This window comes from Gorilla gorilla, chromosome 20 (genome assembly GCF_029281585.2).
Source record: "Gorilla gorilla gorilla isolate KB3781 chromosome 20, NHGRI_mGorGor1-v2.1_pri, whole genome shotgun sequence".
NCBI lineage: Eukaryota > Metazoa > Chordata > Mammalia > Primates > Hominidae > Gorilla > Gorilla gorilla.
This window is the reverse complement of record NC_073244.2, coordinates 48,694,069-48,707,696: the sequence shown is the minus strand read 5'-3', so window position 1 is coordinate 48,707,696 and position 13,628 is coordinate 48,694,069. Positions and strand designations below refer to the sequence as shown.

Below are 13,628 nucleotides of genomic sequence, written 5' to 3'. Positions count from 1 at the left end.
CACACAAAGCCACACACACATACACGCACACACACACACACACCCATAACGCACACATACAGCAGGTAACACCCACCCCCAGGCAGCCCCTGAAGCTGCCGGATTCTGCTCTCCGCGACTAACAGCCGTCGGTGAGAGAGCAGTCCACGGGCACACAGGCGGACCTGTGCTCGTCATCACAAGGGCTCCACTTTTGGGGAGACTCACCCGCACACCGTCCGCGCACGCCTGAGGCTGGGATCCCGCGCTGCCTCGCCGGCGATCTGTCTGAGCTTTCTTCCTCCTGGGGTTTCTTCCTGCTGGTGGACCCTCCGCGAATCCCGGCCTCCGGAGACCGTCCCGGTAGCTGCCCTGGCCAGGACTGGTCTCAGCCCAGACTCAGACGCACGATCACACAGGGCTCCTACTTCGCCAAGTGTCAGGGACCCATCCCCGGGCAACGGTGGCTTTCACTGTGACCCAAGCGGCGGCTCGGGCCTCGCGCATGCGCACTGGCGAGGCCGACTCCCCCGCCCCACCCCCCCTTACTCCCCAGAGTCAGGCTGCGGACCCTTTAAAAAATGGCGGCGAGGCGGCGGCTGCGGGGCCTGGGGCGGCGGTGCTGGAGGTTGCGGCGGCGGCGGCGGCGGCTGCGGCGCAGCCCGAGGCGGCGGGTGGGAAGAGGACTGCCAGAGGGGCCTGCGGGAGACCCAGGGTCGGACCCATAGGAGTCCTGCGGTCAGGATCTCCTTGATCGCTCTTCTGCTTCGGCTCCCGCTGAAGGAGGAGCTTCGGGGTGCCGGCTGGGCCGCGCGGACTCCTCTTGGGGTCCGATGATGGATCCCACCGGGCGATCGGAAGTGGGGTTCCAATGCAGTGAGGCGGAAAGGGTCTCGCCGGGGCACAGAAAGATCCCCAGGGCCGCAAGGCGTGCTGTCGGCTGCAAAGGCACCGACCCATGAGCCCACTGCCTCCCTCCTTCCTGGCAGGAGCAGGGGCTAGCCTTCATCTCCAAGGCCCGGGGGCTCCGGCATCCCGACGCGGCTTCCGGCGACACGGGCAAAGAGAGACACAGGCGAGTCCGAGCTGGAGCCAGTGTGACCACACGTGGCACTGTCGTCCCCCAAGAGCACATGCAGGCAGCGTGTGTCTTTGAGGCCGTAGGGGGCGACGACGAGACGGACAGTGATGTCCAGGCGTGCGCCCCGGGGGCCACTGGAGACCTGCCCCACAAAGCGGAGGAAAAGCCAAGCGCACCTGGAAACCTGCGAGACAGGGCCTGTGCGCGAGTCCAGGCCACGTTCAGGGAGGCCCGCCAGAGGAGCCGAGAGCTTTGGACAAAGTACACCCCACCCCCAGCCCGCCGCCGGCTAGGTACCCCTGACGCAACCTCCCCTGCACCCAGCCAAATCCCAGTCCCGTTGGCTCCCTGACATCCGTGGCAGCCAAAAGATTCAGTGCTAGAAGGCACTTTCCCCAGGAGCGGAGGAACCGGTTGGCCCTCAAGAATCAGAGAGGAAGTGCAGGTGGGATGCAACACCGCCTTTCCTAGAAGGCCAATGTCAGGAGCGGTGGGCTTGCCTCCCCCTCTTCCTGGACCGAGCGTGCACCCATCACTTGGGCCAGGGAGACCAAGAGAGCTTCCCTGTCCCACACAGCTATGGAAGCCCAGAGCTCCAGGAACACCTCAGCTGCCCAATCACCCAGAAAGAGGTGTGGAGAGGGAAACAATCATGACGCGGACCCCCACGAGGTTTCTCCCTGGTGGACGGGGACGTCTTCTTTGTGGAAGACACTGAGCCACACTAAGAAGCCGCCAGGCTTCTCAGAGACGGGGCAGACACAGCAAGAGGGAGGTCAGAGCAGAGGCCAGAGCCCAGGCAGGATACGGGGGGGCCATGCCACCACCACCGGCATCCGGGGAGGAGTGTCAAACGGGTGACTCGGCCAGGAAGGCCAGCCTTTCAGAGACAGACATGCTTGCCCCATCCCCTTGCCGGCTTCCTTCTCCGTCCCTGCGTCGAGCTGTGGCTCCATTTCTCGATGAGGGCAGAGGGAGACAGGCGTGACAACCACCTTCTTGAAGCTCTGCGGGCACCCTCCTGCGGGTGGACAATGAGCGCCTGGGAGGCCGTTGTCCCTGGTTGGGGAGCGCTCGTCTGGATCCAGCCTAGCAAAGAGGCTGCTCCGGATGGGGAGGGGATGAAAACCCCTGCGGGTCCCACGCCGATGCCCACGTTGCCCAGGCCTTCACAGACCCCCAAACTGGAACCGCCGGGACCACGACTGCCAACCGGCCACACGACCCAGGCAGAGACGCGGGGAGAGGCTGACCAGAACAAAGGCCGACGTGCAAGAAACCCACCGTCCGGCGCACAGGGCGCATGTGTCCCAAGGCGCACGCACACAGAGACGGACAGAGACAGAAAGAGAGGGCGACGGAAAGAGCGAGAAGGGAGAGAGAGAGAGAGAGAGAGAGAGGCGTAAGAGAGAGACAGAAGTCGGCACACAGACACGCACGCACGCACGCACGCACACACAAAGCCACACACACATACACGCACACACACACACACACCCATAACGCACACATACAGCAGGTAACACCCACCCCCAGGCAGCCCCTGAAGCTGCCGGATTCTGCTCTCCGCGACTAACAGCCGTCGGTGAGAGAGCAGTCCACGGGCACACAGGCGGACCTGTGCTCGTCATCACAAGGGCTCCACTTTCGGGGAGACTCACCCGCACACCGTCCGCGCACGCCTGAGGCTGGGATCCCGCGCTGCCTCGCCGGCGATCTGTCTGAGCTTTCTTCCTCCTGGGGTTTCTTCCTGCTGGTGGACCCTCCGCGAATCCCGGCCTCCGGAGACCGTCCCGGTAGCTGCCCTGGCCAGGACTGGTCTCAGCCCAGACTCAGACGCACGATCACACAGGGCTCCTACTTCGCCAAGTGTCAGGGACCCATCCCCGGGCAACGGTGGCTTTCACTGTGACCCAAGCGGCGGCTCGGGCCTCGCGCATGCGCACTGGCGAGGCCGACTCCCCCGCCCCACCCCCCCTTACTCCGCAGAGTCAGGCTGCGGACCCTTTAAAAAATGGCGGCGAGGCGGCGGCTGCGGGGCCTGGGGCGGCGGTGCTGGAGGTTGCGGCGGCGGCGGCGGCGGCTGCGGCGCAGCCCGAGGCGGCGGGTGGGAAGAGGACTGCCAGAGGGGCCTGCGGGAGACCCAGGGTCGGACCCATAGGAGTCCTGCGGTCAGGATCTCCTTGATCGCTCTTCTGCTTCGGCTCCCGCTGAAGGAGGAGCTTCGGGGTGCCGGCTGGGCCGCGCGGACTCCTCTTGGGGTCCGATGATGGATCCCACCGGGCGATCGGAAGTGGGGTTCCAATGCAGTGAGGCGGAAAGGGTCTCGCCGGGGCACAGAAAGATCCCCAGGGCCGCAAGGCGTGCTGTCGGCTGCAAAGGCACCGACCCATGAGCCCACTGCCTCCCTCCTTCCTGGCAGGAGCAGGGGCTAGCCTTCATCTCCAAGGCCCGGGGGCTCCGGCATCCCGACGCGGCTTCCGGCGACACGGGCAAAGAGAGACACAGGCGAGTCCGAGCTGGAGCCAGTGTGACCACACGTGGCACTGTCGTCCCCCAAGAGCACATGCAGGCAGCGTGTGTCTTTGAGGCCGTAGGGGGCGACGACGAGACGGACAGTGATGTCCAGGCGTGCGCCCCGGGGGCCACTGGAGACCTGCCCCACAAAGCGGAGGAAAAGCCAAGCGCACCTGGAAACCTGCGAGACAGGGCCTGTGCGCGAGTCCAGGCCACGTTCAGGGAGGCCCGCCAGAGGAGCCGAGAGCTTTGGACAAAGTACACCCCACCCCCAGCCCGCCGCCGGCTAGGTACCCCTGACGCAACCTCCCCTGCACCCAGCCAAATCCCAGTCCCGTTGGCTCCCTGACATCCGTGGCAGCCAAAAGATTCAGTGCTAGAAGGCACTTTCCCCAGGAGCGGAGGAACCGGTTGGCCCTCAAGAATCAGAGAGGAAGTGCAGGTGGGATGCAACACCGCCTTTCCTAGAAGGCCAATGTCAGGAGCGGTGGGCTTGCCTCCCCCTCTTCCTGGACCGAGCGTGCACCCATCACTTGGGCCAGGGAGACCAAGAGAGCTTCCCTGTCCCACACAGCTATGGAAGCCCAGAGCTCCAGGAACACCTCAGCTGCCCAATCACCCAGAAAGAGGTGTGGAGAGGGAAACAATCATGACTCGGACCCCCACGAGGTTTCTCCCTGATGGACGGGGACGTCTTCTTTGTGGAAGACACTGAGCCACACTAAGAAGCCGCCAGGCTTCTCAGAGACGGGGCAGACACAGCAAGAGGGAGGTCAGAGCAGAGGCCAGAGCCCAGGCAGGATACGGGGGGGCCATGCCACCACCACCGGCATCCGGGGAGGAGTGTCAAACGGGTGACTCGGCCAGGAAGGCCAGCCTTTGAGAGACAGACATGCTTGCCCCATCCCCTTGCCGGCTTCCTTCTCCGTCCCTGCGTCGAGCTGTGGCTCCATTTCTCGATGAGGGCAGAGGGCGACAGGCGTGACAACCACCTTCTTGAAGCTCTGCGGGCACCCTCCTGCGGGTGGACAATGAGCGCCTGGGAGGCCGTTGTCCCTGGTTGGGGAGCGCTCGTCTGGATCCAGCCTAGCAAAGAGGCTGCTCCGGATGGGGAGGGGATGAAAACCCCTGCGGGTCCCACGCCGATGCCCACGTTGCCCAGGCCTTCACAGACCCCCAAACTGGAACCGCCGGGACGACGACTGCCAACCGGCCTCACGACCCAGGCTGAGAGGCGGGGAGAGGCGGACCAGAAAAAGACTGACCAGAAGAAAGGCTGACATGCAGGAAACCGAGCATGCGGCGTACAGGGCACATGTGTCCCAAGAGAGACGCACAGACAGATGGACAGAGACAGAAAGAGAGAGCGAGGGAAAGAGCGAGAAGCGAGAGAGGGGACGTAAGAGAGCGAGAGAAGTGGGCACCCAGACACGTACACGCGCGCACACATATACACACACACACACAGACACACACACACACACACACCCGTAAGGCACACAGACCTACAGCAGTTAACAGCCGCCTCCAGGCATCCCCGGAAGCTGCCGGGTTCTGGTCTCCGTGACTACGACCCACCGGTGAGAGAGCAGCCCCAAGGGCACAAAGGCAGACCTGTCCTCGACATCTCAAGGGCACCACTTTTGGAGAGACTCACCGGCACACCGTCCGCGCTCTCCTGCGGCTGGATTCCCGCGCTGCCTCCCCGCGATCTGTCTGAGGTTTCTTGCTGCTGTTGTTTCTTCCTGGTGGTGTACCTTCCGCGAATCCCGGGCTCCGGAGACCGCGGTGTTAACTTCCCTGGCCAGGACTGGTCTGAACCCCAACTCTGACGCACTATCCCACAGAGCTCCTACTTTCCCAGGTCTCAGGGACCCATCCCGGGGCAACTGTGGCGGTCCCTGTGACCAAAGCAGCGGCTCGGACCTCGCGCATGCGCACTGGCGAGGCCTAATCCCCCGCCCGCCTTGTTACTCCGGAGACTAAGGTCGCGGATCCTTTGCAAAATGGCGTCTACGCTGCTGCTGCTGGGAGTGGGGTGTCGACGGCCGCAGCACTGTTGGAGGTATCGTGTGGGGTGAGGAATGGGAGAGGTTCCTGTGGGAGACCCAGGGTCAGACCCATAGGATTCCCGTGGTCAAGACCTCCTTGATGTGTCTTCTGCTTCAATTCCCAGTGGCGGAGTAGCTTCAGGGCGCCGGCTGGCCTCTCCGGAGTCCTCTTCGGATCTGATTATGGATCCGACCCGGTGATCAGTAATGGCGTTACGATGTAGTGAGGTGGGAAAGGTCTCGCTGGGGCACAGAAAGATCCCATGGGCCCCAAGATGTGGTGTCTACTGAAATTACACTGACCCGTGAGTCCACTGGCTCCCACTTTCTTTGGTGAAACGGTGGCCTGCTTTAATCTTTAAGGCCCAGGGGGTCCGGAATCCCTACACTGCTTTGCTTGACATGTGCAGAGAGAGACAGAGGCGAGTCCGGGGGGGAGCCAATGGGACCACAGGTGGCACTGGCATCCCCCAAGAGCAGATGGAGTGAGCTTGTGTCTCCGAGGCCGTATGGAGAGATGCTGAGACGGACAGTGGTGTCCCGGGATGCGCCCGTGGACCACTGGAGACGTCCTGCACAAAGCTGAGGAAAAGCCTAGCACACCGGAAAACCTGCGAGACAGGGCCTGTGCCCGAGTCCAAGCCACATTCAGGGACGCCTGCCAGAGGAGCCGAGAGGTTTCGACAAAATACACCTCACCTTCACGCCGCCACTGGGTAGGTGCCACTGATGCTGCCTCTCCTGCACCCAGCAAAACCCTGTCCCTTTTGCTTCCTGACATCCGTGGCAGCCAGAAGATTCAGTGCCTCAAGGCACTTTCCCCAGGAGCAGAGGAGCCAGATGGCCCTGAAGAATCAGAGAGGAAAGGCAGGTGTGATACGACACCACATTTCCTAGAAGGTAAGAGGCCAGCCACCTTCGCCTCCCGCTCTTCCTATACCAGTCAGGCAGCCATCACTTGTGACATGGATACCAAGGGAGCTTCCTTGTCCCAGACAGGTATGGAAGCCCAGAGCTCCGGGCTTCCTGCCCAATCATCCAGAAATAGGTTTGGAGAGGGAAACAATCATGAAACCCATCCTCACGAAGTTTCTCCCTGATGGACTGGGAAGTCTTCTTTGTTGAAGACATTCAGCCAAAGAAGCCTCTAGGCTTCTCAGAAACAGGGCATACAGAGCAAGAGGGAGGCCAGAGCAGAGGCCAGAGCCCAGGCTCCATACAGCACAATGCCACCACCTTGGGCATGTGTGGAGGGGTGCCAAACCGGTGATTTGGCCAAGAAGGCCAGTATTCGAGTGCAGAGATGCTTGCTACATCCCGTACCTGGCGTTCTTTTCTTTCCTTGTTTCCAGCAGTGTCTAGATATCTCAATGAGGGCACACGGCGAGAGGAGTGAGACCCATCTTCTTTGAGGTCGGTGGGCACCTCTCATGCAGGTGGATATTGAGCTTCTGTGAGAATTTTGTCCTTTGCTGGAGTGTGGTCGTCTTGATACTAGCAATGAGCCCGCTCACGATGGGGAGCCGATTTAATCCCCTGCGGGTCCGACGCAACTCCCCACGTTGTCCAGGCCGTCACGAACCCAAACGGGAACCACCGGGAAAACGAATGATAACCGGCCAGATGACCCAGGCAGAGACGCGGGGAGAGGCTCACCAGAAGAAAGGCCGTACAAGAAACTGCCCTTCAGCGCATATGCATCCAAACACACACGCACAGGAGCACACACAGACGGAAACAGGTAGAGATCGACAGAGAAAGGAGACAGAGAGAAATAAGAGAAAGAAAGAGACAGAACCCAGACACACTGCAGTGGCACAGTAACATTCACCCTCAGGCAGCCCCTGAAGCCTCCGGGTTCTGCTTTCCGCGACAACGACCCTGGGGTGAGAGAGCAGCCCTTGGGCATACAAGCAGACCTGTCCTCGAGATCGCAAAGGCACGACTTTTGGGGAAACTCACCGGCACACCGTTCGCGCAGGCCTGAGCCTGGGATCCTGCGGTGCTTCCCAGGCGCTCCTCCTGAGGTTTCTTCCTCCTGGTCGACCCTCCGCGAATCCTGGCCTCCGGATACCATCCTGTCGACCCCGTGGCGAGGACTGGCCTTAGCCCGGAGTTCGACGTGCTGCCACAGAAGGCTCCTCCTTCGCGAAGCGTCAAGGACTCATCTCCAGGCAACGGTGGCTGTCTCTGTGACTTGAGCATCCGCTGATGATTCGCGCATGCGCTTTGGCAAGGCTGACTGCGCTCTACTCTGGGTCAGGCTGCAGCTCCTGAAAAAAATTGCTGGGGCTGTGTGTGTGAATGGGGGTGTGCATGTATGTCTTCGGACGAACGTCCCCTGTTCGCTGGAGGGCGGTTTCTTGCACGTCGTCCTTTTTGGTGAGCCTCTTTCTCGGTCTCTGCCTGGGTCGTGTAGCCGGTCGTGTGACCGGAACCGGCAGTCATTTTCCTGGCGGTTGCACTTTTGGTTTCTGAAGGCCTTGGCGAGGTTTGGTGCTGTGTCAGACCCGCAGGCGTTCAAGTCACCTGCCCATTCTGAGTGGCCCTTTTTCTAAAAATCCTCCACCCAGGAGCAGAGGACCCAGATGTCTCTCAAGAATTAGAAAGGAAGTGCAGATTATTGCAAAGCACATGGTAGCTAACACTGGATAGATGAGATGAACATTGGTTTGCTAATTACCCATACTTACGCCCCAGGGAAGGAGGGCCCAGCACACCATACGGGATACCGTGTTGCACTTAGGAACAGAGTAATCAGGTGGAGGCTATACCAGGAGGCTTTGTAGTACCAAGAGTATGGGAGGTAACCCCTGGTTCTTGAAGGAGGGTGTGATTGGCCTGTTTGAATAATTCTGCAGGCTGGCTGGAACCTGACGCCCGCTACTATGCAGTAAGCAGGTAATGTGCCGGTCCTCTGAGGGAAGTGATTCGGCTAGGGCACCTTATTCAAAGGAGTACAACGGGGCAAGGAATTTGCAGTTAATCCATTCAGGCCTCCTTGTTTTCCCCCCAGTGTCAGGGCACATATAATATTGAGCCTTAATCTTAGGTCTTATACCACACTTGACCCCTTGATGTCTTGACATCTCTTGGCGATACTGATACTTCTAGAGTGTAGAACTGTTACTGGATGGAAGGTCTTGACTGTAAGTTGTCCACATTTCTGGCTCGTTGAAGAAAGCATTAAACAAACTACACGAAGCAACAAAAGAACGAAGCCACGAAAGAAGAAAGAAGCAACGAAACCGCAGGTTTATTTAAGCAAAAGTCCACTCTACAGAGCCAGAGCCGGCTAGAGCAAGTGGCTGAAGAGCCCAGATTACAATGTTCTTTAGAGTTTTTATTAAGCTAAAGAATTTGATAACACCAATAAGTGCCCCTTCGAGGCCTCCAATTGGTTACACACTGTGAAGGACTGGCCCGTGGCTGAACTCAGAGGCTGAACTGGAGACTTGTGTGTTGTTATCACAGGAGTGAGGATGTGGCCTGTGTGCTGCTTAACCTGGCCGAGAACTTGCTGCACCTGCTGTTCTTTTGCTTCCACCTTAACCCTTAGTTTATGCTAATTTTCTATTCTCCTGCCTCAGAAGTGCCTCCTTAGGAGGCCAAGCAGGCTCTTACCTGCTTCAGGTGAGCAGGTAACCAGGAGGGAGCGGACCACAGTTGCTATCATGTCTATGATTAGTGTTTGGAAACCTGTGCAGAGCCTTTGGCTCCACTTGGATGGGATAGCCAAGAGAACAGATGTGTGGTTTTCGGATCATGATATGTCTTTGAATATTTGTGTAACCTTATGTATTACCATCAGTTTTTATTTGTTAGGCATGGTTATTCTTGCTCGTATTATTATTATTTTGATAGAGTCTCACTCTGTTGCCAGGCTGGAGTGCAATGCTGCCGTATTGGCTCACTGCAACCTCTGCCTCTCAGGTTCAAGCGATTCTCCTGCCTCAGCCTCCCAAGTAGCTGGGAATACAGGCACACGCCACCACACCCAGCTAATTTTTGTATTTTTAGTAGAGACGGGGTTTCACGGTGTTGGCCAGGATGATCTCGATCTCTTGACCTTGTGATCCACCCAACTTGGCCTTCCAAAGTGCTGAGATTACAGGCATAAGCCACCATGCCCAGCCAAAAATTTTTTTAATAAAATAAAATATGTGAGTATTGGCCAGGTGCAGTGGCTTATGTCTGTAATCCCAGCATTTTGGGAGGCTGAGATAGGAGGATCACTTGAGGCCAGGAGTTCAAGACCAGCCTGGACAACACAGCAAGACCCCACCTCTAAAGAAAAAAAGTGTGTGTGTGTGTGTGTGTGTAATATGACATAAACAAGTGTGGGTATATCAATCATTGTTCACCAGTTACTGATGCTGTATAACACACCACTCCAAACTTAGTAGTTTAAGACAACCATTTTACGGTGCTCACTGATTCTGTGGGTTAGGCATTTAGAGAGCTCACAGAAGAGATGGTGTGCCTCTGCTCCTGATGTCTCTGGCCTCAACCAGGAGGATTCAAAGGCTGGGAATAACCTGATGCCTGAGGGCTGCAAACCTATGAAGCCTGCTTTGCACACATGTCTGGCACATGCAGTGGGAGGACTCAAAGACTCAGACTAGTAGCCTCCCCACATGACTTGGCTTCCTCATAGCATGGCGGCTCATAGCACTTGGAACTTCTTACATGATAGCTCGAGACTTCAAACACAGGAGTTTCAGCTAATGAGGTGAAGGCCACAGTGCCTCTTATGACTCAGCCTTGGGAGTCACACAGCATTGGTTACAAACAATAAACAAATCCAGATTCACGGGCAGAGGAGTTAGACTCCACCCTTAAAGTGGGAATTGCAAGATTCTAGAACAACATATGAGACAAGCCTATTGTTGCAACCATCTTTGGAGAATACAATCTGCAGCTATCACCTTTGGAGACTAGGAAACCAATGCAGTATTCTGAAACTCGTAATTCTGAAAACTAATGAATATGAATGGAAAGAATCAAGCATTTATCCTCCCTTTCCTACACATGCTATCCCTCTAACTAATCAGATCGTTGATGTGTGGGGATTTTATTTTTATAAAAGGATTCCAGTAATGGAAATTTCAGTAATGGAAATAAAAGGATTCCAGTAATGGCTGAAAGAGAGACACAATAAGAAAGTGATCATTTTGCAACTCCTAACAACAACGAATCTAGGCAATGATCATGAATGAATGCATGACATTATGCAAAAGGCAATCACTTTACAATGGATAAATCACATTGATGACACTTAAGCCCACTACCAAAACTGATCACAAAAACAGTGACAAGCAGACCTTGCCAAAATAATTGAACTTGAATTTGACCAAGCCTCTAGAGCAGAATTTCTCAACTCTGACACTATTTACACTTTGGACCAGATGATTCTTTGGGATTGGAGGAGGCTGTCCTGTAAGGTGTATAGGATGTTTAGCAGCATCCTGGCCTCTAGCCAATAGGTGGTAGCAATACCATCCTTCCTTGCAGTTGTGACGACCAAAAATATCTCCAAACATTGCCGAATGTCTTCTAGAGGTAAGAATAAAAACAAACAAACAAAAAACAAAACCACAACTGGTTGAGAACCACTGCTCTAGTTAATGACCAGATATTTTAAAGAAAATATACAGCATCTAATTTGTTAATCAGTACCATGGGGGTGTACTCAAATGCAGTATGTGGGAACTCTATATGATCTACTGTTTGATTTCTCCAAAATATAAATAGCAAGAAAAAAGGGAAGTCAATAGATTAAAAGACATATAAGAGCCGGCTGGGCGCAGTGGCTCAAGCTTTTAATGCCAGCACTTTGGAGGCCGCAGCGGGCAGATCATCTGAGGTCAGGAAAAGTTCTTAAAAGAACTATAAGAAAAAGAGCTTTAAGAAAAGTTCTTAAAAGAACTATATTTCATACTGAAATATTTATAGATGAAATGTCTAGAATTTTCTCTAAAATAATTGAGTGGAAATGGAGATGAAGCAAAACTGGCCATGTGTTACTTGTTAAGGCTGGGTTCACTGTATTAGGCTCTCTGCACATATAATGCTGGAAGTATCCATAATAAAGAGCTTGAATTTAAAAAAAAATTACCTCCTTCCAAGTACTACTCAAATCAGCAAGCACTAATTTGGAAGGACATCCATAAGGTCTTCCCTAGAAACACAAGCTAAAAAAAAAAAATTACATATAATTCTAGTAAAGGCAAAAGGGAACAAAAATCACTCAGTATGTGTGTGTGTGCATGTCTGAGCAAGGAGAGAGGTAAAGGAAACTTACCAGACTTTTAAAATGGATAACCTTGGGGAGTTGAGAATATAAAATAACAAGAAATATACATATATTTGTCTCTGCCCCTAGCTCCTGGTCTAGAGCTCCTTAAAACCCTTGGGTACTAGGAGGATCATCTGTTCTAATATCTGGTCTTTGACCCTAGTTCCTGACAGAGTTCTCAAATCCCTTGGGATTTCCTGGCTGATAGGAGCATCTTATGTTCTAATGAGGGGACTTCTTGGTGGGCTCCTGGATGGCCAAGGGATGTGATATGAGGGTTGGAATTTTCAGCCCCACCGCTTGACCTCTGGGGAGGGGACAGCAGCTGAAGGTTGAGTTGACTGACAATGGCCAATGATGTCATCAATCATGCCTATGTAATGAAGCCTCCATGAAAATCCAAAAGGACTGGGTTCAGAGAGCTTCCAGATTGCTGAACACGTGGGGGTTCCTGGAGGATGATGTGCTGGGGAGAGAGCATTGAAGCCCAGTGCCACTTCCCACATATGTTGCCCTAGGTACCTCTTCATCGAAAACCTTTGTAATATCCTTTTTATTGCAAAAAAAGGATGCAATATCCTTTTTATTGCCAAAAAAAGGATGCAATATCCTTTTTATTGCCAAAAAAAGGATGCAATATCCTTTTTATTGCCAAAAAAAGGATGCAATATCCTTTTTATTGCCAAAAAAAGGATGCAATATCCTTTTTATTACTCTGTTACACCGGGTCCTCTTTTGGACTCCTCTGGCTGGAAGGAAAGCGTTCCTCTCATAATTTTTGCTCCCTGAACCTATCACACAGCTCTGAGACTTCCTTCTTTCCAAAGCCAGAAGATAAAGGAGGAAAATACCCCAGCAAACCTGTGGCCATCACGTCCATTCTTCACGTTTTTAACTCCCTTCACATCTGCCTGCTATTATTTGTATTTCTGAGTCTTCAGGTGGTTTCTTTTTGTATTCACTCTGGGGTGTTAAGTAGAAATCGGTGAGAGAGATGCTGAAATGTGCTTATCTCATCTTGGCCAGTAGTAGAAGTCTGCCTTGTATATGTTATTGTATGTATGTGTATATATTAAGTTGTATATACACATATTAAATATATATACATATGTTACATTTGTATACCCATACATTTGTTTCCTCATGCAATTTGTCCCAGCAGAAGTAAAAACTCATAAAGATATAAGTAAAAGAATATTTACAGAAGCATTATTTTTGGTGGCAAAAGTAATTTAATATCTTAAATGCTCGTATAATGGAAGATACTTTAACTCTTACAAAGAATGAGTTAGCTCTTTATCTACTATAAAGGTATCCTAATATCTTTATCCCTGAACTGATAACTGTGGCAGAGATCGCGCCACTGCACTCAAGCCTGGGTGACAGAGCGAGACTCCCTCTAAAAAACAAACAAAAAAATAGTTTGTGGGACCAATTCCAATCCAGTCCAGGGGAGCACACACTGGCGACCAACATCCCCCGTCAGGCCCCTTCGGGGTCGAGAGAATGCGCCTGGAACAGACTGGGAAACTCCAGCAGGCAAAGTAAGGTGCCAGGAATAAAGACACTGCCTGACACATTCTCCATGTTCCCTACACCTACTCCTCTCCCCACCACGCTTCCATCCAGCTCCAAGTTTGCCCTTTCCCCAGTAGCCTCAGATTGAAACCTTGCAAGGAAGAAGCCGATTCTCAAAGTCACA

General features: G+C 54.1%; 1 protein-coding gene across 1 annotated transcript in view; it reads right to left on the bottom strand.

Annotated features, from left to right (window-relative positions):
• LOC129528518 (uncharacterized) overlaps positions 1–7,802 on the bottom strand; it is a 55,622-nt gene extending 47,820 nt beyond the window's left edge. The window contains exon 1 of the mRNA XM_055369219.2: positions 7,591–7,802. Within this exon, the coding sequence (XP_055225194.1) occupies positions 7,591–7,705 (115 nt within the window). The 5' untranslated portion in view covers positions 7,706–7,802. The remainder of the gene's footprint in view (positions 1–7,590) is intronic.
• Positions 7,803–13,628: the final 5,826 nt, after the last annotated feature.